Below are 24,934 nucleotides of genomic sequence, written 5' to 3' on the forward strand. Positions count from 1 at the left end.
TTGGCAACAAATGACCAGGAGCTACCAGGCCCAAATCTATATCGTTAAGAAATACAGAAAGCTGTTTCACAATACGTCTTTCCAGATTTTGGACCTACAGAAACTTTTGATCTTTTTGTATTCCAAAAAATGTAACAGTATTTTCCACCTGAACTTTGGAATATTCTGCTGAATAGGAATTTTGTCTGGTGATCTGCTCTAGTGCAGGTAGCTGTAAAAATTGTAAAAAGGACCTGTGGTCCTTGGATGGAAGTCTTTACAATTCACTTGAAGCTGAGAGTTGGGAAAGTCAATGTCTTTGCAACTGAAGGGGACTAGGAAATGGGAAGCGGTGGGGTAAAATCTTATGATCCACATAATCTGTGGGATTTGAACAATGTCTGACTGGATGGATCTGCGTCACTTGAAAGAAGAGGCTCTGTGTTTTTATCTTTTCTTGTCTCTCTTTGCAGTCACATGGTTCCGTGTTCTGAGTAGCTTTATTTATTATCCTTCAGATAGGAGACAGTCTCCTATCTAAAAAGTTCTCTCTTACAGAGATCTGCTAATTACAATTGATACAATCTTCACTGTCATAAACCGTAAGCTATTTCCTACTGATAAAGGTATTATGTGTTTTTCAACCTGCAGGGAACGTTGCTTTCCTTTGTTCATTGTCTCCGGCAAGATGATGAGTTCTAATCAGGAGGAGGTCACTTTGGGCGCTTTTCTCCAGTATATTGAAGATATGGGGATGAAGGCCTATGATGGCTTGGTTATACAGAATGCATCAGACATTGCTCGAGAGAATGATCGCATGAGGAATGAAACAAACCTGGCTTACTTGAAAGAAAAGAGTGAAAAACGCCGAAAACAAGAAGAAGCAATAAAACGGTAAGTATTTTGATAAAAAGATGACTGGTCTAGCAGAGTAAATGAACAGTGAAGGGCTCAGTCTAAGCTATGGTAAAACTGTGTAGATCAGTTGACTTCTAAGCAGCTTACTGGTAAAAGCCATACAGGCCATTGGCACGTGTCAGACTGTTAATTGTGCCTGTTTTGCAGTGTGTAGATGTGACAATGAATGGTCCTGCCCACCTCAATGACAGAAAATATTCCCATCCAAATATATTCAGTTTGGGCATGTGTGGTATCACCAACAGGTCTGATTTGTGACAAAAAGTTTTGATGTTTGGGATTGGAGATGTATTTCTAGGGGAAATTAGGTCTTCATCCAGTTGGTCCTTTCAGAGGGACAATGTGTGTTTTGGGCAAAGTTATATTGGTGTGTGAGCTCTTACAGGACAGGGACAGCCTCACAGATCAAAATGGACTCTCCTTGAGTCAATGTCTTAAATCTGTTAAAGACCTCTAATTGCTGTCTGAGAATTTACAAAAAATATGTTGTTATTTACGACTTCCTCACTATTCTGCACTCTCTGAAGCCAGTAAAAAAAACTGCGATCATTTAAAGGAAAATGGATCAAGCCCCTGATGGGCAGAACCCTGTAATGGTTCTTCTTGAACAATTCCATCGATTTTATTTGACAGTTAGTGAGAGGAGTGCTCACGTTACCTGGCCTCTTGTGCCAATGGATAGCAATGAAATCTCTGCATCCTCCTGGAGAGGAAGAAGGATGAATGGAGTGCATACATACATGCATACATATGTATGTATTGTGTGTGTATGAATATATCACACACACATCCAAAATGTGCGTTTTCTTGAAGAGATGGACAAATTTTATAATACAAGTAATCATCTGAGTACTAAACTTGTATATGCAAATGAATGGCTTGAACACAAACTGTTAAGAGGTCCTTTGAATTTTTTCTCCCAGCATGAATATTCTGTATTGCAGTTTAAGTGATTAAATGTTATGCGATGTCTCGGGCGCTGTACATCCAGGTATAACAGACACTGTGCTGTGGGTGTTCCAGTGACACCTCAATAATCTGGTAATTTTGATGGGATGTTAAAAGGAAAAGAGCAGCACATCCAGTTTGAGGGAGGAGGAGGAAGAAGAGCATAAAGACAAATTATCGCTGCTTTACGTTTCAAGAAGTAGAATTTTCTGGCTGCTCACTAACTTCATTTCTGACAAGGGTGTGAAAATAATGTGAAATTAAGGTGAATAATAAGAGTCAATGCAATGTGTATTTTGGAATCTTCTGGCACTAGTGTTACTTGTCAGCTCCTTTTGGATGATGTTTAGAGGGATTCACACTGTTGGGGAGTCAAAGGCAGAGGTTCCTAAAAGCAGGAGCTAAACTGTGCATGTCTTCATGAGAAGAACTTTCTCCTTGCAGCAAATTAATGTAGGGTTTTTTGTTTTGATCTGTGCTGGATATGTGTTTTGTTTAATTCTTGCCATCTTCTCCAAGTGTTCCTGGGAGGGGATACTGGAATATAGATGTCAAAGATGAGTGCCCTTGCTAGTATGAGAAGAAGCCGTTTATTCTCCTTCCTTCTCTCTCTTTTGGCTAGTGAACAGTTATATTGCAAAAGTTTCAGGAGAGAAACCACTTCAAAGCGTGTCTTAATCTGATGGGTGGGGTAATTATATTCCTGTTACATAAAGCAGGGGAAGGTTTTGAATCCACCTCTCTTGCTGCTAAGCGAAAGTGCTACTCAGTAGACTGTTGTTTAAAGCACTGAGATGAAGAGCACCTTCTGCTTGTAAATTTTGTGGCTCTTTCCCACTGAATAAACTAAAAATTCAAATTAAATTAGCAAATATTTTGAATGGTTAAAATTTCATTTTTGATTTTTCTGTTGGCTGGAAAAATAAATTGTCCAGCCCTTGTGGCAACTTCTTCATTTGATGATAAACTGCGTTAAAGTGTCAATATATGCAGGTATATACAGAATATAGACTTTAGGTTAGACAGCTAATTATTCTGGGCTCTGGCTTAACTGTTCCCATGCAAATAATTCCAAGTAGGTGTGACTATGAAGGATGCTAAAAGCTGAAGTAGGCTTTGTTATAAATTTCTAGAGGTGTGAGTTTTGGACATACCTGGTTCTTTACGTGCCTCTGACTAAGCTTCTCTGTACCTCATTTGACCATTTGCAGAATGGTGGTAACAGTGTTTGCTACTTTGTGGTTGGTTTGTGTGGTTTTATTTATTGATCTTGGCAAAGTGATTTGATAAAGAGCTCTGGATAAGTGCGGATGATTAGGGTGGAGCCAAACCATGAAATTTTTACTCATGCAAAACCTTTGACTGAAATCACTAAGAGCTCTGCTCCCTGGATACAGAATCAGAAGACGCAGTGATGTGGGCAGCAAGTGATGAAGTGTTAGCCAGCACTTTTAACCCTTCGCTTTCACCTCAGAATCTGCATCGGCTCTGTAATGAGCAGGCCTGGACTGAGCAATGGTTGTGTGAGGACAGAGTTGTTGTGTCTTGATTTCTGAGGAGACCCAAAGTAGCCTTGTCTCCTGTGGGATCCTCTGACAGCAGGGATGCTTCTCATGAGTATGCTGGCTACTGCAGAAACCCTGGCAATCCAGGAAGATGCCCAGTAGTATAGTGGTTTTATCTGAGGAACAGTTGAGGAGTGAACAGTCTTCCAAGAGAACCTTAAGAAGCCTTGGGAAACCTTATCTTCACCTAACCTCTTTCTCTGTCTTTTCCCTTTGTAAAATTGGGAAGAGAAAGGACAAGAAGGGAAAGGGAGATATTGATGAGCTTCTTGATTAGGAAAACTAAAAACAATGATGGACCAAGGGATAACATCACATTTGACTAAAGGAGCAATGACATCTAAAGTCACTCAGGCTGAYTGCAACTGAGTCTGCTCCCTGTGGGAGCCTCCAGGGGTTCGTCCAAGACTCTGGTGTGCATTGAAACATGGCAGTCAGAAGAGGTAAAACAGGATTGTTGATTTGCTCTTTGTTCAGAAGAATTTTCCTTGTGTCCTTACGTTATCATCTTGGTGGGCCCTTATGTTATCCCTAATTCCTGATAGTGTGGCTGACGTAGCAGTGGCGCACATGTGCGGTACTAACAGTGCTAACAGTCTGGAGAGTAACAACAGCTGAAAATAATCCCCTTAGCCACAAGAGAGTCCTCTCCTGTGATTAATTGCAGGTAGATCTTGATGAGGAGAGGGGGATCCAGCAAATACCCTCCTTTTGCTTGGAGGGATCAAAATAAAGCAGGTATGAGTCTTTGGCACCTGTGAAGATACAGCACTAAAAACCATGCAGTAGGCTGATTATATAATTTTTTACAAGCTATTCAATTTTAGTGTTCAAATACTTTTTTTTTTAGAAGAAGAAGAAGTAGTAGTCTGATCATCTATATTAAGAGCTCAAGATAGAATAGTTTATTATCTATTAGAGTGGTATCACACACAAAACTATTTGTCAGAAAGTGTTATTTAGCTGGATCGTCTGATAACCGTGCTGTATGACGTAGAATTTCACTGAAATGCGTTAGATAGTCTCCGCAGTTTGCAAACAAGACCTGAAAAATGACACAAAAATAAAAAAGCCATTATATTGTACATTTTGCCTTTGAAAGGATACATTGCATTGTATTTATTCAATAGCATTGATGTACCTTCAGTGTGATTGTTAATTTATCTTGTGTGGCTCTGATAGGTTAATTGTGGGGAAAAATGTATGGATCTATTCTAAATTGCAAGGGATAAAACTTGCATCATATTGGATTGGAAAAAAAGCAACTAGTCTTTGTCTGATCTTGCTGGGCTGAGTCAGCTGATCTGAATTTCTGACCTAATTTTAGTATAGTACTTAGCGGTCATGCAGAGAAAATAAGGTTAATATGCTGATCGGTAGCTGAGAGTAAACAACAATAAATACGTTAGTATATATGTTTTGTAATTGTTTTGTAAACCTAATTTTTAGGCTTCTTTTTCCTTCCATCTTTTATTTGTCTGGCCATGCTACTTGATGATTGTCTGTTCAGAAGTCTGTGTCCAGACCAGCAGAGCATACTGGCATATTGCCCACAGAGCTTATAAATTGCAAATACAGTTATGAAGCAATATCATTTTCATGGGGAATACAGTTGCCATGCTGGAAGAAGTACCTTCGCCACGATACAGTGTCCGCTGGAGGCAGCGATGCTGAGAATAGAAGGTACGTTTGCCTCATCTGTTGTGGATGCCAGGGAAAGGGGAGTGTTTTGAGTTTACGTAGGACACCTGTTGTAATGGGCAGTTGCTTTCTTACTCATCCATAATTGAAATATATGCATTTTAGTTACTTTACATCTATCGTACACTGTCTTGTGTGGTGTTGTTTTTAATTGCGTGAATACAAAATCTTATGTGAGCAGCAAATAATGAACGCTCCCTCCTCGTCCTTCCTCTCTAGGTTGAGACAAGTCACATTAATCACAGGGAGTGGCTGGGGTTGAAGGAGATGTACGCTTTCAAAGTTTTGGCTTCTAGTTTTTAGGTTTCACTTCAGCTGCTGTTTCTGTAAGGGATATTGGCATTTTGATTTGCAACACTATGAAGATGTAACTGCTCTAGTGTAAAGTTGATGGTGTGAGTGGGACATGAATTTCTACCTGCTAAATCCTGGCCTTAGCCACCAAAGTATTTCTTTCTGCTTCTGATGGTTCCTGTACTTGCAGCTCTTTGCCAGCACTGAAACGGCTCTGGGGAAAGCCTTGTTTCTGCTTGTCGAGGGAAGTATCCAGACAGATACTGTCAAGAGGAGGAGCTTTTAGGAGCACTGTTACGTGCTAAGGCTAGCAGAAATGGGCCAGGCAGCCAGTGGCAGAGTTAAGCTTTTGTAATAAAGAAGGGATTGTAATGAACAACTGTCATCCCAACCTCTCCTTCCCATGGCAAGTCAAATATTGAAGACTAACCCATCGGCAAAAGTAAGATAATATTTTTCTCTTGCCTTATTTTTTATTTTATTTTTTTTAAGATTGTGGAGGTAATTGAGTTAAAGTATTATCTGTCTGTAGTTTTTTGTAGTCCCTGTCCTAAGGTTTTTGTAAATAAGATGTAAGGTGTGTGTCCTTGAGCTAAAAGTTAAGTGTTACCAAGTGTGGGCAACAGCAAATAAGGATAAAACTATTTCTATGCATAAGATTATTCATTGCTTAAACTCTGTTCAACTGAGTAAATATGTATAATCTTAGAGTATATGGACATGCTGAAGTGTTTCTACCCAAAGTTTTCTACCAGAATCAAAAATAAACTAAGGAAAATCATTTCATTATGAACTTACCATTTACAAGAATCTTAATTTCAATAGCATGCTGAAATCAGAAAAATACTTTAGGCAAAAGAATGCTTAAAGCACTATTTCTCCTTTTTTCTGAACATTTGCCTGTAGTTGCAATTGTACATCGTGAACTGCACATTTCAAAATATGAGAATGTTTATGCTTGCAGCCAGACCAAGAAAAATAAAGAGGAAATGCAGTAAATGCTTCTGATCACGGTGAGGGGCTCAGTTTACCTGCAAGCGCATTATTGAGATGTTATGAATTACAAGCTTGTGAACCTGTTGTTGCTGTAAATAAATAAAATTCCAAATCTAAGTTCACTCAGTGAACACAGATTTTTGGATGGGAGGTCAGTGGTACGTGCTTTCTTAATCAAAGGTTATGTCTTATGAGGAAGCTTAACTGTGACAATAGTTCTGTTTTCTTCATCTTACAGACATGTTGCATAGTCATTTCATTGCAGATTAGTTTAATACTGTGATGCCATCTTTATGGTGGAAGTGGCTGGAACTCCGCTGGTGAGATGTGGTGGAGACTAGTTTTAGAAGGATTTTGAAACCTTTATCTTATAAAAATGTCATAGGGTCTCTTCTGCAGTTGTGTTGATGTAGAAAGAGTAGCATTGACAGTTTTTTCATCAAGAGTAAGTAAAATGGTTGTGCAGTCAGTGACCTCCAAATGTATTTTTGTTGCGTTTGTAAGTAAACAGATGTGGCGACCTAGCCAACAAATCCTCCCTTCCAAATGCTCATACCCATATGGCCAGTCATATTATTGCCACACAGGATAAACAACAGACACAATGCAAATACAGTATATTGTTATTGCTGTTATTCCCAGAAGTTTTATTTTAGGACAATCATGCAACAAATGTCATTAATACTTACCACAGAGGCTGATAGCCTGCTTGGTAATCCCACATATCAAGAAAACCAGGCAAAACTATTATCACTTTGGAATCTAAATCTTGAAGTTATTTTCAATAAACCTTCCATGGTTTTAGGGCTCCTGCCTGTAGCTCTCACTCATTTATGAGGAAGTGCAAGATCTCTTACTCCTCGTCCTTCCACACATTGCTCGGAGATATACAGTTCCACTGTGTGAGTGGATGCATTTTTGCTCAGGATTCGTTTGCTATATTTAAAAGGATGATTAGAGGCATGGAGTTGTAGAGAGCTGAGAGGACTTTATGAATGGGATACAGAGCTCTTTTCCTCTTCTTATTAAAATCCCATCTAAGTGGCTCCATGCGATTGCTATTTGCAGGCTGTTTGACCACCTGTGTAGGTGAGTCACTGGCCATGGCCCAGTTGCACTGGGACRGGTGTTCACCTGCAGCCTGCCAGCTGGAGTCATCTCTGCAGCCTGAGTCATTGTGGAGATAGGTCCATTCTCCCCCTGAGAGGTGACCCTCTATACAGCACTGCTGAGACGTGCTGGGGGGGCCGAGGGGTCATAATGTCCGGTGCTCAGTCCTTCATGCTGCCCTCGTTTCTAGCTTTTTTTTCTCACTCTAACTATAGGATGTGTCATTTTAATTTTAGCCTGGAAGTTTAAAAAGTGGCTTCACTACCCACATTGCCTCTTGTCCAAAAGCCCCACATGTCTTAGCAGGACAGAAATGTGTGCGATGCTTTTGAGGAAGCGGGGGTTTTGCCCCCTAGGCTCCCTGGGGCTCTGGCCATGCTGCTACTGCTGGCCAGATTTCCATGTGCTTGGGGAATGGCTGCAAGTGTGCTGTGAAATTCCACAGGATGTTTTCCAGAGCAGAAATAAAACCTGTTACCTGTGAAGACTGGGTAGGGAAAAAAACTATTTTGAAGAATGCCCAGCTCAAGTCTTTGTAACTAATATAGACTGAACTTTGGTGATGAAGAAATGCACTCACTAGAACAGCACAACTGATCTGTCGTGTAACGTTAGCAGGGTCTAGCCCAGGACGGCTGGCAGAACGGAAGCGCTGATCTGTTCTAGACCTCTCCTCCCCGGAGCGTACTCCATGCTGAAGTTCACCAGCACCTGGCAAATGCTGTCATTGCCTGTGACCTGAATTAGGAAGTCGTGTTACTCCCTGAAGAACTGGTCTTTGTATGGAAGAGGGGGGTAAACCGTAAGCAGCAAAACTGCGGCTAGCCACATTCATATGCACAGACACGTGCACGTTCACGCACATGCGCTTAGGAATTTCTGCCAAAACTGCCTCTAAAAAATACARCTGGGCAAGCGCAGTGCCAGGCTGAGAGCCCAGTAGAACTACACGCTAGTGTTAGGTGTATGCTAGCATTAGGATAATACGAGAGGATCTTTCTGTGTCTTCAGGAAAATCCATCATTTAACAATCCCTCTCATAAAGTTGAAGAGAAATAGACACATTCTGTRAGCTCAGTCCATTGCTCTTCCCAGGGCTGTAAATCGCGGCTGTGTTTTGCTGTCATTAATAATACAAGGGATTACTGCATGCCCCTGCCCCCCCTGCGGGCTGGTGGTGGTGCCCACTGCACGCTCGCCTTCTCAGCACCCTTCTGACAGGCTGCACGTGCTTTTCTCTTGTCTTGTCTTTTCCCCCACAGGAAAACCCAAACATAGTATGGTGCTTGATAATTTAATCAGGATGTTTGTTTTCTTGGCCTAAAGACTCTGCTCTTGGCTATATCCCTAGAAGTAGAGAATATCAGCACAGACCACCTCTGCAACAGAAACATCTGTTACGTGGGTATCTTGTTGCTAAATTATGCTAAATCAGTGGCTGAAATTCATATGAAAATGGGAATGTGCCTGTATGCTGATTTGATTTGTATGCGATTGGATTAAAAAGGGAGAAAGAGAGCAGAGCAGAAGTGGATTGCAGAGGCATTACTAGTTGCAGGCTTTGTAGTTAACATGAGACTCCTTTTATTTTTCTTTCAGGCTTCCCATTCTAATTTGATCAGTGATCTTAAGTGAACTCTGTTCAAAAATACCCCCTCCCCCCCCACCCCCCCAAAAAAATCCTGCATGGAGAGTGTCTTTAGCACAAAGCCTCCATCAATAATGGAGGGGCAGCAGCCGTCCCGCTGCCGAGGGGCTGGGGCTGGGGCGGAAGCGGCATGGGGCCACTGCCCCCCGCCCCGGGGAGGGAGAGGCAGGCAGGGGGGCGCGCTGGGGAGTGGGCGCTGTGCTCCCCACCCGGCTGCCGCGTCGCTGCTGTGGGGGTGCCGCAAGCTCCGTGGTCCCACAGAAGGCAGTCGTAAATGCCACTGTYACTGCTTTATTTTTTTATTGCACGGTACCCAAGGACCCCAAATGGAAATTAGATTCCACTGCCACAGTGTGTGCACACAGCACAAAGGCGGYTCGCAATATGCCTCGAAATTGTACCCAACAGGTGACTAAAGGGATGACTGAAGAGTTAGGGGACTGCTCATTTGCTTTCATGTATTAGTACGGCACAGAATAAGCTGAAGCATGTCCCGAGCGGCAGTGATGAATTACACCCAGCAGTACTCTCTGAAAGCTGGAGAGAAACGTTTCCAATAGACTCTGGCAGATGCTTCTCGAGTGTGTCAGGATTGAGAGCGCCACAGCCAGCCAAAACCAAAATACACATATTCCTGCCCACAAGCGTGTTACATGAGAAAACTGTAAAATTTTAATAGAACAAAAATGAGAGTAACTGTGGGGTTTACCATAAATTAATAAAACTTACCTGCATTTAATCCATTCCTCCTTCTAGTGGATTATATAGGGCGTATCTCACCAGTAGATTCTCTGCTAGCTGAGGGCACTTTAGTTATTAAGTGGAGATCACATGTTAGGAGCCATTAAGTGAATTGCTTTGTACAGCCTTTCCCTGAATGCTAGGGCAAATGCAGTATTTCATACCCTTAGCTAATTTCATGCTGTAATTTAATTTCTGAAACATACTTTTAATTGAATCTTTAAAGACAAAGGGAAAGTAAACTGCTGAGTCCTTTAGTATTGCAAAAAAGATTGTTTAAAAACGTAGCCCATCTAGAGAATAATCTTCTATAATTAAACATAAAATTTGTTTTACTTTTCTGCATGCAGTTATGGAGAAGCGAGTTCCTGCTGTCTGCAAAAAGCTCATGGTTGAGACAGGGGTGTTGGTGAACATGAGGGAAGTTATTTACCTGATGCCAAGCATCGTAACTCTATCGGGGACAATCCTGCAGCCTTCCACAGGGTGCAAGTCTGAATCAAGAAACAAAGAGAGGCTAAATAATAAAATTAGTCTGCTAACACCAAAATCACATTAGTAGGAGCTCTGACTAGTGATCTCATTTTTCTAATTTTTGATAATGAGATGAACTTGAGAAGTGTGTCAGCAATTTTGTAATAAAGAAAAACCAGTTGCATATCAAAGCAGTTTCTCTGCATCCTGAAACTGTAGCCAATGTTTTAGTGGCTAGATTTTGATATTCATCTTCCATAAACAGTTAGTTTCAAGATAGTTTCAGTCAAAATCCATATAATCTCTTACGCAGTTTCGTTATGGGAGAAACCTCTTGATTAGAACAGCAGCGATACAGGTTGCAAATTTGTGGACATCGGATTAAAAAAAAAAACAATCAAAAACATTAAATGCAGTCCACTGCAATGGAGAGGAAATCCTGGAGCATCACTTTGTGTTTTAGGATTCTGATTTCTTTAAATCAGCAAGTGATTTTCCCTTTTATTGTTATTGGGAACAAGCAGATAATACATAATGGAAGTGAGATGTGCATAGGTACACGAGCAGTATGGAAGAAGCACAGTGTTTAAAAAAAGGAGAGAAGGGTCTGAAGTTTACCTGTGAAGCCCAAGCAAAGTACATTCTAATAAAGGGAAAGAATAAAAGCAGCATCTTGATCTTTACATGCTGGGAAGGCTCTGCACTTTCTGCTGTCATAAGTTGGTAGCAGTTGCAGGCACGAATGGAGCCGTAGGTATCAAGAGCAGCACCATGCAAGTGATTTATATTTTAGTTTGGAAGCCAGCATGGGGGTGGGGGAGGGGGGCGGAATCCATTTAGATTTAACTCGAATTTAATTTTTATTTGGTTTCCTTGCTGGAAGGAAATACTGACTAAAACAATTGTCTTTTCAATGCAGAATGTCTGTCTTCAAGCACTTCTGAGGAAAGCAGCGGAACAAAGGGGGAGCTTGCATTAAGAGTTCCAGCGGTGCTGAGGCCACCCTGTCTTTACGCTTGGGCACTCACTCAGTGTGGTTAGACTCCTTGTAACTTTTTGCTCAAAGCTTGTTCATTAGTATCAAAAGGATGATGGTTCAGGACTTGGAAATCTTTGCTCTTGGAGCAGCAGCACACATGAAAATCACCTGAACATCTATTAAACACTGAAGTGTTCAGGGCAAGGTGTGCCAAAGGTTTCCTGGTTCTTCCTGGTATATCCTGGCACCCTAGTGAGGTTCCCAGAAGGATGGGGATGATCCTCGTTGGAACAAATGCTTTAGTAAGCTAAAACAATCCTCTGGCTGCTCCTGTGGGAACAGAATTGCCTCTGTAAATCCAGCCTGGGGTTGCAAATGGCTCCAGTCATATTTCATCACGGAGTTAGAGAAAGCCATATGATGCAGTCCTCTATTGAATGGTTGTATTGGCAAGCCTCTGAACTTCAGTAGCAGGTGTTAAAACATATCTATGATGTATCTCTTACCTTAGTGTCAGCAATATCTTTCACAGGAATCTCTCAAGTTGACTATCAGCCTGCAGATTATCACAATAAAAAAAACACCTACTGAATTTTAGGGTTGTTTTAACATATTTCACTGAAGTAATTTTCCTCTGTTTCTCTCTATACCAGTTGCATCTGTGTTTTGATGGCTAAAGCAGCAATACAATTTTGTGTGTATTCAAATGGGAAGGTGTACTGAAATACATGTACTGCAGTGTATGCTAAAGCTTTCAAAGACCAAACTGATAGCATTTGTGTTAAATGGCTGTTGTTTTGAGGTAAAAACTCTTAATCAGCATAACACAAATACCATTTATCAGAGATTTTAATTTAAATCGTTTCAGCTTCTAATCCAAACTGCTAGGCTAAGCAGAGTAGAGCCCTTTCCATACAGTTGTATTGCTGCATTGTTAATCTGAATTCTGCTACGTCTGTGATGAAGCCGATCAAAACCTGCATATGTACTTGCCATGGCAACCCCTGGATCACATGACACATGCTAGTGCAGCCAGGGAGCTTCATGGCTTATTAAACAAGCACACACAGACCCAGATACGCACCATTTTGCCATGTGACTTCTCTAGCCCTGGCAGCTGCTGAAAGAGAAAACTGTGTTTGAGCATTGTAGCAGTTTCCTCAGCAGCATCTTGACCGGGTTCCCTCCTCTCCCCTTTGGTTCTATGTTGAGTTTAAAACAGAATGGACAGAGATCAACAAAAATGTGTATTTTCTTCTCTCTTTCTTTCCATTCAGAAAAATCTATTTGAGAAGATAAAATGGTGGTTTTGTACAAATTATAGAGGGTTTTTTTGTTGTTAGAAATGAAGGGGCTCTTTGATGCAGTTGAGCAGCTGATCATACTTGTGCAATATACTGCTTTTCTGGATGGACTTTGTGCTGTCACCTCCTGTAGACTTGTACTAGATTTCAGGAGTGTGAATGAGGACAGAGCAAAATAAAAACTAGTCCATCTCAGGGCCAGCAGTAAGTCACAGGAGGCTGAGGTTGAAACATCCACAGAGTGTTCCCAGAACGTTTCCCTGAAAATCCCTTTGCTTTTTGCTGCTTATTACACTTCCTCTCAGACCTAATGACTAAGATGATGGTGATCCCTCTGTAATTACTCACCCAGCAAACTGTAGCCTATTATATTTTTTTCCTAACTTTGCTTGTTTTAAAAGAAGGCACAGAAGGCAGTTGATCAGCAGATCTGAGGAGTGGCAACCTCAGCAGAGGGAGCAGTGGTGGGGATGAGGCAAGAGGAGGCAGAGGTGGAGCTGGTTTAAAGACAACTAGCGCTGAGACCACATGTCTGTCTGCACCTTCGTTCCCCCTACAGAGAGGAGAGCAGCGAAGTGCAGTCTTGCCCCGATGGCGCTGGTAGAGGGTGGTCACAGCATGTGTGGCTATTGGCATCTCCCTCTTCCGTGGGGCCTGTTTGGGTGATCAGAGAGGAGCTGCTGGGAGACAGGTCCATTGCTGCAAGAGTGCGCGGTGGAGGGGGATCCCTTTCACGCTCTGGTTTCCTTTCTCCTGTTTTGCTGGAGCAGCCCCTGACACCCCAAAGAGAGCCTTTCTGTTGGGTGAAGGACAAGGGCACTGTGAGGCCGAGCTGCCTTCGCTGGGAGGTGGCCTCTGCGGCCGCATTTACTGCATGCGGCAGAAAAGAGCTTATGTTCTCTAATTGGTATTTATGGTCATTTAACTTGCCCTAAATTTGACGCACCATGAGGATTTTCTTTACTAATGCTACAATCTGCAAGGAAAGGAAAAAATCCGTGGAAAAAAAATGATGCCCAGTGGAAGTAGCATGGGTTTTCTTTCTCATTTGGTCAGAGCCAGCGTTTGCGCAGTCATCACTTCATTGCAGCTACATCTCCAGGGGTCTGGCTGGAATGGAGAACAACAGTCTGCACAGCAACAAAACATTGTGAAGACACTGCTAGCTTAATTGGTAAAAACCCAAACAAAAAAACCCCACCCTCTCCCAAACCCTTAAATTATTTAGTCTCCTGTGTCTGCTGTGCAGATGCAATTTAACAAGAGTTATGAAGAGACCAATTCTCAAGTCCATGTGTTGGAATTAATGATTTTAGTGATTTATGGTGTCGCTTTTGAACTTAAGGAAAGTCTATTTTCAATTTCCAATTTCAGTCAATCAGTTTTTTGTCTTCATTTCCTAAGCAATCAGTCTAGCTGCAAATATTTGTAATTAACACTATTCAGTAAAAGACTGCTGGTTCCTTGTGTTCTGTTTCAAAAGTGTTTATTTTTTGGTTACCATTTTGGAGATGATCCACAATAAGAGAACATTAACCTGCTCTGGGAGCTAATTTAGAGATGTATTTGTACATAATTTGACCATTAAATGGGAAAGCAATATTTTGTTCGTCATTAGAGACACGGCTAAGAAAGGTGCTCTCTTCTGCCGCGTGCATCTTGTGCACCTCTGCCAGCGAATGCGCACTAGAATTCTGGTGCAAACTCAGCATCTGAGTACGGAGACATTCTAAGATGTGGTATATTAAAGGAGTTTTTTGGCAGGATAAGGTATTTTTGGTTGCTGCTATAATTGTATAGTATGACAATACTGACTGATTTTTCAGCTGTCTTTCACTACTTCATTATTAGTATCTGCTTTGATGTTAATAAGAAAGCAGGAAGGAGAGCTTGCAGGGTCCTTCATTTCCTGGGAAGGCACCAAACAAAGACCCTGCCCATCCCGCTGAAAAGCAGTGGAGATTTTGACAACCGTTCCCATCAGTCATCTGCCACTGCTTAGTCCTAGGCCTGCAGAAGTGGCGGAGGGACAACAGCATCTCGCCCTTCCCGCGCGGTCGCAGCCCTGGCTTTTCACAGTGCCATCAGGCCTACGGGTGGGGCTGGATTTTCAAAGGAGATGGCCAAAATCAAAGCTTTCCTGAAAAACTGGCCCAAAGCTCTTTGCTATTGCGGAATTCCAGAGTTTCGTTCCCTCAGTTAACTACTGAGGGGCTTAGCTATCTAAAGGACTGTATTTAAGCCACAGGTTTCTGTATTGTATTTGTTTGCAGTTACAGCAATGGAAAAGGCTATTTGGGCTCACGACAAAATATTATGACTAGCCTCTTCCTACTTACTCATTTGTTTGTCCTCGGTATGTGTTTATCATGAGTTGTCTTCCCAAGAGATTATAAACAAGTCGGTATTTTTCACTAGCTGCCCTTTGCTGTCATTTAACGATGGGCTGACCCGGGAGGTTCTGTACAAGAAGGGATTGCCAGACTGGGTCTAAAATTTGTGGAGATTATGTCATTACTAGAATATTTCAGAAAAAAAAGCCCAATAACTTCATTGCAAGACAGTTAAGGTTGCTAAGAGACAGAATGTAATTATGTGTGAATTTGTTTACCATCCCCAAGCACTTAAAAGGGAGAGAGCTGTGGACTGCATGAATTCTATGCTATGCCCAAAATAAGCTGAAACACATTTTCTTATCAAATGCAATTTTAAAAAGGGTATTTGAAATTGACACAAGAGCTTTAACTTTGACCTGTGATTTTTATTTTTTTTATGTATAATATCAGTTATTTTCATTTGCCTGTCACTCCCCAAATCTACATACTCTCATTGCAGGTATTTTAACTGATAGTATATAAAATGCTAACACAAAGTATGAAAAACATACAATTTTTTATTAAAAGATTTATAGCTACACTTTCTTGAAAATGATACRTTCTTAGTTCAATAGTCAGTGTTCCCATATTATGATTGCATTATTGATGTGTGCAGATGTTAATATAAGGTTGATCAGCATAAGTCATTGGCTCTGTTCATATATGACTTTTATGTTTCTTTTTCTAAAGTGTTCTGTGTTGTATTTGCACTTTGAGATAACTGCTGCTGTTTGCTCTGCGTGAGCGCTAAGTCTGTGCCACAATGAATTTTACACTTCTCCGTGTTGTTGTGGTTATTAGGTAGGTAGTGTAAGATTTATGCTGTCCGAAACTATTCATTTTCTTGATTTTTAGGTATGTGAATCTGATAAATAATGTCAAGGTAGTAGAAAGAAGGGTAGCAGTTTCTCCCTCCATTTTCAGAACCTTCTTCTTTATTAAAATCTTCCATTGTTTTTTTCTTTCATGGAAATAAAGATTCATTTTTTACTAATGTGAAACACTAGTTACAAGACTGAAGAGCTCACCCCAGTACTGCAGGAATAAGCAGTTCTGACCAGCCTAGTAGTAGTAACCTGAAACGTGAATTGGCTTTGGGTCAGTAGGTCTGACGTTGCAGGGCTACAGTATGTCCATACCACTGAGTTTCTGCAACGTGGGCCGTTGCTTGGGAAGGCTGGGGGAGAGTTGTCCTAGCCTTCTTCCCCCAGCAGAGGCTCTGAATCCATCCATTCACTAAAGCTCATCAAAACACARCAAAGGGGTTGTTTTCAATTACGGGTCAGATCCTGCAAAATTGTTACAAAATTGTTGCAAAACAACTTTACCTGCCAAGCCCTTGTTACAGATACAGGTAACCTCTGGCTTCCTAGCCTCCTCCTCAGGAAAACATGTGAAAGTTTTAGGGAGACATAATGAAAACCATCTGTATCAGCCCCTCAGTGTCTGTGGCTGCCAAAGGAGTCTTGGTTAAGTTCTAATTAAATGCATCCCTTGAAGATGGCATCAGAAACAGCAGAGCTGCAGCCCCAGTGGCCTGTTTCACTTATGATCCTTCTTTTAACTTCCACTGCTAGCGACCAAGAGTCAAACTCAGCACTAGGTAGCCAAAGAATTAAGTCCCAGTTGCCCTATTAAAATGGGGCCTGCCAGCTGCTCTGGAAAGCTGTCTCCCAGGCCACAGGAGCTCAGCAGGGAGTTTCTGGTGGTTGCTTCTTCCCTCTTTGGGGACCCAGGCCTCTATTACTGGCTCCGACGTGTAGCTGATGCACAGACAAAGTGGCCTGCTGCCTTAAATGAAGGAGCTGAACGTCAGCTAAGGAAGGCTAGGGAAGCAAAGCGTTGTCCCTTGGTGTGGTGTATTTTAACTGCGACAACCTCACTCGTATGTTACACTTGCACTCAGAAAGCCCTAGGAGTGAGGAGATACTATTCCATGAAGGGGTTAGCTACTTTTTTCTTTTCTTTTTTCAGTTGTGATATATTGTTTTTCCACTCTGCACTATGCATGTAGTCAGCAAAAAATTAGTGTCATTTAAATAATATTTCTTTACATATTTCCAATTATAGACACACAATTGTCAAGATGAGAAAGAGTCACATCCAAAACTTTTCCCTGAGTTTGAACAGCAGTCTGAATCTCCTAAGTTGTTTTTTCTCTTTTTCATTTTCAGAATCACTTTGGGGTGTTCTTTGAGAGAAATAAAATGTAAAGACAAAAAACAGGGAGGGAGTTTGTCCATTTCCAACCTTTATTTGCCCCTTGCATGCAAATGAGCAGGAGGAAGAAGCTTTTTTCAGTCGTCTTTAATGTCATTGTCACCAGAACTGCACATTTATTGCAGACCTCATATTAAAAAGTGCTTTATAAAAGGCAGTGAGACGCACACTCCAGTGATGTTACTGATGCCTTGAATAAGCTAATGCTATGTGTACCTCACTGTTTCTTTGGCGCACAACCCTTCCTAGACAATTTCCAGTTTTAGTGTCTGTAATCACCAGCTGTCATCATGTTATATAGAGGTAAAATCTAAAAAAGGAGCTAAGTGTTTTTGATGGTGAAACTCCTGGAAAGACTGATGCAAAGGCTCTTTCACTTGAACATGTTTTCTGTTTTGAGATGTTAGTGATAATCTCATCTTCTATAGCTTTGTTATGAGGACCAGCAATTTTAGCTGATATTTATTTGAAAAAGAGACCCTAAGAACTTTGATGAAATATACAGCTTTAAAAGGCAGTTTATGCTTTTATTTAATTCAGGGAGTATAAATCATTATTTTCTGTACATGAGCCATTTACAGGTATACTTTTTTACAACAGTAGTCTAGTTTGTAAGACACTGCATAAACTGAATAGTGTTTTCTTCCAGTGTGTCCCCTCGTGTTGYGCACGCTCTCGTGCTTTTCCTCTAAACCTGCTACTGCATGATCTTTAAGTGACGTGTAGTACCTCTTTTGTATTCATTAAAATAAACAATTCCTTGGCCTTAGTTTTCTGTATTATTTAAAAAAATCTTTTCTCCTTTTACATGTTCAGTTACATCATGATCTTTTGCATTAGGAGAGAATAAAATGTTTTTGCTTTGACTGCCATATGAAATCCATAGCTGGCAAGAGCTGTCAGTGTATCTGACTACCTTTAATACACTGGACACCTTTGCTCTGCTTTTTTGGTACTTAATTGTTTGTTTGGCTTCACAAAGCTGTTCTAACTTGTGTTGAGCATTTCTATRGCTTGCGGTCAAATCCCACATGATCTGGAGAGATGCTTTCCTGAGCTCTAGCCTTCAGTCTCACTATACGTGACAGTCACACTTCTGAGTATGTAAGTTTTACTGGGCAGAGCAACTACCAGCATCTCAGTACTGGATTTGAGCTGGAAAGCATGCTCGTGCAGTAGCTGTTCTGTGCATAAATAGTGTTTTGGTACCTCCTGCTCCTTGAGCCACAGAGGAGGGAGGCTAGGAGACAGCATTAGGCAGGAGGGGGCTCAAATGGCAAGTTGTACAGCTCAGCTCCTGTGTGGCTGCTTCAAGCCCCAGCTGCACCCAAGGTACAAGATAGAGCTATTTTAATTAGTGCTATAGCCAGCTTCTTTACACGTACAGGTCCAGGAAAGTGCAGGCAACTTTAGGTTTTTTCCTTCTGCTCAGTTATATGTCAGCATCCAGGATCTTAGTCATGCATTGCTTTCAGGGAGAAGAAATAACAGATGTGCTTTGGAGCTATTTGGTTCCCTAGAAAAAAATGGTTCCTTTAGCTGCAAAATTAAGATGTGTGTACTATGGTTCTGTGTCCTATAGAAATTCGAACATTGGAAACAACCCGATGCATTCCTCCTTGAGATACTTCTAGTGATAGCAGACACTGCAGCAGTAATGTAGTAGCAACATTAACTTAAATACAATATAATATTGTCCCTTTATTTTCCTGGAGGCCTTTTTGACAATTATAAGGAAGCTGCAATCTTTAGCTGGAAAAGATTTCCATTCCATTTATTCGGGCAGAGATGAGATGCATATGGGGTTGTGCGCTGGGGATTGGCAACTGCATATAACTTCAGAAGGGAGCTGCTGTTGCCTGACATGGACCTGCCACCTCTGAGCAACTGGAATCTGCTATTTGTACAGATATGAACGCAACTTTGGGGGCTGCCTGTGGACACTTACTCTCTGCAATTAGAACAAGAATTGCAAAGTACTGCAGGTGTCTGTTGGAGACTATTAGCTTCTACTTTATTTAACTAAGTAAAAATAGCTGCTACAGGAGTTGGGTATTTTGTTGTGAATGGAACAGAGCTGTGGCCACTTAAAGTAGTATCTGTACACAGATTGTTCACGGTAGTCTTTACTTTGAATTTGTGACTTCATTTAATTTGTGACTTTATTTAATGTGATGACTGTCAGTATATTAGCCTTTGAATACACTGGAGAGTTCAGATACCATGTAAAAGGAAGAGAAATTCAGATCTGCTTGTTGCATGAAAAGTTGCCAAAGGACTAGTGCTCACAGAAGGTTACAGCGTATTCAAATCCTACTCAATTTTCTGCTTTGATGCCTGACAGAAAGCAGAAGATGAGAATATTAGGGAATCCAACTGAGGGCAAGTAAATATCTCTAGTGCTCATCTAGTGGCATGCAAGGTGATGACTGAAGATCAGAAGTTTTGCTGCTTACTAAATGCCACTTTCTTAATTTCAAACCTAGTCTGTTGGGGGGGGGGTTAAGTGAGGCTCTTGTAGATTTTAGAATAATGGGTTCTTGGTTTTACAATAGCCATAGTATCTCCCAAATGTAATTAGAGATCATAGGGAAGGTGATTGTTTTCCAGTACTGTGATACAAGATGGCTATTGTATTTAAGTTCTCCAGAACAAATACTGCTTGAAACAGCTATTATAGTGTCTGAATTGCTCTGCTGACTTTACAAGTCATAAACTGAGCCAAATCCTGGAGTAGGATATTGCAGGTGAAGGAAATGCCACTTTGAAGCCAACACCTTGAGGAGAAATATCACGAACGAGGTAGCAGAGTCTTGGATTGAGCTCTGCATCTCTAGCATGTCTCCTTCTGAAAACAATCCCAGCAGAAATTCCCATTAACATACCTACCCTGCTTCACACGCAGGCCCTGAAGGCTTGCCCAAACTCAGCAGCAGTGTGGCTGTGTCATTACAGATGTCTAGACCAGTCCTCTGCCCAAGTTAGTATCGGGAGACTGTTTGCTTCCCTCCTGGTGACAACCCAGCAAAGTCAGATTAGTGGTGACTGACATAGGCCTGTATGTCGCAGCACAGGCATAGTGTTATGAAGGCTGGGCAAATTTTTCCATCTTCCTCTCTTAGTTTCTAGTTTGTCTGAAAAAAAATACCTCCACTGGAAAGTTCTGTCAGTCTTTCTGCTGCTTGTTTATCAGGCATGAAAAGTGGATTAGGCTTGAGGGAAGGGTATGCTTGGCAACTTTGGCAAAACTCTTTTTTTTTTTTTTAGTTGTTTTTTCGTTTCTTTTTCCCACCTATCCCCTGCTTTTTGCTGGTGGTGAAAGCATGCTAATAGCTGCATGCTTTGAGAGCTACAGCTAGAGACCACCTGAACTTTCCCTCCTCACTGAGGAAACCTTGAGAGTGGAAAGGGTGGTTTGAAGAAGATGAAATCAAAGCAAGGCAAAAAAACCATAGGATAAATGTTGTAAAACTATTTCATGTGTTTAGAATTCTCCTGATCTAATATCACTGAATGTAACAAATATATCATAGTAACACAGCATCTATTGTCTTTCCATCCTTTCTGACTCACCAGTTAATCTTCAAGTCCTGCCATGAGCAGTTTTTCCCAAYCATACAATCACATTTACCTCTTACCAAAGAATTGTGATCAACTGAAAAAGCATTATGTAGATTTTCAAATTTCTGTTCTGCAGGAAATTCTATATCTTCTAAATTTGTTTTATTTCCAACTAAGAACCAAAACCGGAGATTCTTTTTGATGAAATGAATTTAAAAAGCGAGGTCCACATTTTTCTTTTTCTATATCTAATTTAAAAATACCGAAATTAAAGGTCACTTCATATTGAAACATTTAAATGTTTCAAACCTCAAATGTCACCTCTGGATACTAATTTACTTAATATGCTCCCTTTTTATTTGTTGTTTTTCAAAATAAAGCATCATCTGCATAGACTGCAGAAGGTCTTACTTGCAGCAAAATCTCTCATGATTTTCTCACGTAAAGTATCCTGACAAAAGATTTCAGACAAGCTCTGATACTAATGTTTGAGTGGTACTTAGGAGACACAGTGAATATACTCAGAACACTCATTCTGCTTGCTTCAAATCATCATCTGTATCTGTTCTCCCTTTACAGTGAGTAGGTGGCCCAACTGGTGCCCTGCCAGATCACTTTGATGTTTAGTTCTGTCCTGTGGGTTTGCTGGGTTCCCTATGCTGGTGACAACAAGAAAATTTAACTGTAGTACACTTCCAGTGAAGTGTCTTAAGGGSGAATTGAGCAGCAGTTTTTAGATTAATCTGATATAAAAGTTTAGAAGCTGTAAAGGGGACCTGGATGAGTATGCACCTAGCAGACTAATATTGTGTAAAGGCCAACAACAGTTGATCCATGATTGTTTCAATGTGCTTCATGAGTCACTGGTGATTTAGGATGCCGTGTCCTTCATACTAGTTATCAGCCTTGCAGAAAGACATCCCTCCCACCTGCCCAGGATACCTGAAGCAGAAATAGGAAGATAAAGAAAGCCAGCAGAGGCATTGAGCTTCTCTGTCCTTTTCTGGCAAAACAAAAGGAAATGGAGTGATCAGATGCAATTATGTACTGTGAAGAACTAGCAGTCCCACACCTCACCCTTTCCGTTTCTTGCTTTGGGAACTGGGAGCCATCCCTCCCGCTTCCTCTCTAGTCTGAGCAAACCTGCCATCAGCTGTCAGCAAAGAAGGGAGAGAAGGTAAGGTCTGCACAGGGTGACTACAAAAAAAGTAAAGTAACATAGGATTAATGTAGGTGCATTTTGGCAATGTAATCTTCCTCCAGCAAATCACAGCACTAGGTGTAGGTTTAAGAAGGCCTTTTAAATTTCATTGGAAGAGTGAATTTAACTTTATTTCACTTAAAAAAAATTTTGTTTTCTATGCTTTGCCTTTTTTTCCTCACTGAAGTCCAAGCCTATTAATATTACTATTGTTATTTGCATACTCRACAGTTTATTTTCCCATGTTTTGATCGGGTAGGTGGAAGCAGGAGAGCAGATATCCAGCTGAAGAAAGCTGAGGTGCTTGATGGCTAATAAGGGCTGTTTCATAGATGGGCTGCTCTTGGGCAGTCCCAGTACTTCCAAGAGACCTACAGCCTGGATTGCAAAGTTTAGACTCCACCTGTAAAAGTCAAAACACGCTAAATATCCCTGTTACCTGCTCATTGCTGTTCACATTTAGTGTCCTAATGAATTGCTGCTTATGTAGACAGTTTTATATGTTTTGAGGATTGCAATTCTACTGACTGCAAGGCTTTGCAATATATAGTAGTCACCAGTTGGTTTTTGAAGTGGGATGTCTCTTGGCTTTGCAAACCGTACAACCCAGTTCATGAGCAGATGATTCTCAGATTCTGACAAGTCTAGCTTTAATTTTGCACAGGATCCCAATGTAAATGCTTTCATTGGGACTCAGGTATTTATTGAAACTCAGTATGTATGACTCAGGTATTATGTAGTAACAGAAAGTACCTGGATGAGCAGCATTGCCTGAACGCTTGCTGTATGATTGTAGGTAATTTACTGTTAGAACTTGCAAAGGAATGCAAGTCTCAGTATGTTGCAGACTTACCAGAACTTTTGGTTTAAAAAGATAGATTAGCCCTAGGATAGCTAAGTTGAGTGGAACCTGAGTTGAGAAAGTGGGCATGAAATAAAATCTTGAAAAAGAAGGATGCTGCCTGCCCTGTTTCTCTTCTTCTGCATGAAGTCAAGACATTAATCTTCTTTAGTCTGAACTAAAATTTTTGTTTGCTTGATCAAAACTGATCTTTGCGTCCTTGGTGTCTTCTGATAGCAGTTTTTCTGTTCCTTCACTGTGGTTACCTGAACACTGGGTGTAAAGACATTTAACCTGGCTTTCTTACTTTTTTTTTTTTTTTTTAAGCTTGGGGTATTTATTAGAACCAGTCAAATACCAGCAGAACTGATTTGATGAATAATTTGTTTGACAAGCAGTGGCAGAGTTCCTCAGATGATTCATACTCTCCGATTGCCTCTCCTAAACTTTGTAGTTACTTTGCTTTTGCTACTGTGCATTCATTTGTCTTTTTGCAGTACTCTGCTGAAAGTGAACATCACTTTTCCCAGACCTTTTCATCTTTCTCTACATGCATGTGCATATGGAACAATGAAACCTACCCTAATCTGAGCATTTTTGAGCCTGTGGTGGCTAATGCATTTATGGCACACCCTTGGACCCCACTCAGGGCTCACTGATCTCGCTGGAATATAGAACAAGGGAAACCTGAGGTCCAGTCATGTGCGTTCTTAAAAGCTGATCAAGCATTCAGGACCTGATTGAGTTTAATCTTAAAAGTAACCAGTTTTCCCCCACTACAATTGTAGAACTTTGTTGCTTTGATAATTAGAAATCTAGCTTTCAGCCTAAAAGTTTAGTATAAACGAATAGGTTTCTGGACTAAAATTCTTCTCATTCTCTGTCATTTCCCTCTGTTTTGTGTGTTTATAGAGAGCCTCAAAGCAACAGAAGGGGAGAGGTCTTCTGGGCAAGGCATGATCTGTTAACTGTTTTTCGTAAGATAGGTTCTTCACTTCCTCTGACACCTGTGTCACTATTCAGTTAGGTCCTGTATGCCCACTCATGAAGAAAATAGTTAAAACAGTTTAGTCTTTATCCTCTTCCTTGGAGACTGTTAGCACTACAGAGTTGCTTTTTAGTGTGAATGTGTGATGGATCTCTGGTCAAGTCATACTATAGCCATAGCTGGAAAAAAACCTATGCAGTCAGAAAAAAATATATAATTTTATAATTATGCTGAAGATATGTATGTTTATGTCCTGATTTCCTCAAGTGAACCATTTTCTGAACTTAGTAATAATATATTCTATTAAAATAATTGCATCTCAACCTTGTTAGAACACCTGTTGTTTTGGGATGGTAGTTTTTGGGTGGCATTCTTTACACATACATGTGAATACAATGAGGCCCCTTTATAGCACCTCCATTCTTGCCTATACTTCAAACTAGTGAGTTAAAAGACAAAACAGGAAGTAAAATTCCTCAGGCATAAGCATGTGTATATATGCATATGTAGCTGCATACATAAAATAGACAACTAGTAATTATTGCTATTTAAAAAAATTAAACATATCTTGTACTGCTGTGGAACTCGCATCTGCCTCTACAAGGATATGCCTTAAATCTTTCATAAAGAACTCTCAGGCTGAAATAGTTTTCATTTCATTAAAGGTTAAAGCTTAAAGTGGAATTATTAATACATTCACTATTTACACAGGATTACTGATTTTTTTCATAGACTTCTATCTGTTTTAGTATAAAAGTATATAAAGTATAAAGCTAAGACAAAAAGCTGCCTTGATGAATTCAAGCATGCCATCCAGAAGGGAATTTTTACATCCTGTTTTATAAACCAGAAGAATCCTGTAGAATTTTTCTTATTCGGAACAGATTGACTGAAAAGTAGAATTTTTAATTAGACCAGAATGACAGAGCTTCTTACAGAGCAGTGGGCTTTTTCTGAAACATGTTGGGAATGCCCAGAAATTAAAATGTTTTGGGATCAAGTAGGCAAATGCTGTAGAGGAGTACTGTGGCTGAAGAGCAGTTTGTGTCATCTCCTCTGTGTGGTGGTTTGTCTGATGCATTTTAGCTAGT

General features: G+C 40.7%; 1 protein-coding gene across 1 annotated transcript in view; it reads left to right on the forward strand.

Annotated features, from left to right (window-relative positions):
* Window positions 1–634: 634 nt before the first annotated feature.
* Window positions 635–24,934, forward strand: part of NYAP2 (neuronal tyrosine-phosphorylated phosphoinositide-3-kinase adaptor 2) — a 141,635-nt gene continuing 117,335 nt past the window's right edge. The window contains exon 1 of the mRNA XM_026073086.1: window positions 635–873. Coding sequence (XP_025928871.1) covers window positions 668–873 — 206 coding nt within the window. The 5' untranslated portion in view covers window positions 635–667. The remainder of the gene's footprint in view (window positions 874–24,934) is intronic.

This window comes from Apteryx rowi, unplaced genomic scaffold (assembly GCF_003343035.1).
Source record: "Apteryx rowi isolate R43461 unplaced genomic scaffold, aptRow1 scaffold_36, whole genome shotgun sequence".
Lineage (NCBI taxonomy): Eukaryota > Metazoa > Chordata > Aves > Apterygiformes > Apterygidae > Apteryx > Apteryx rowi.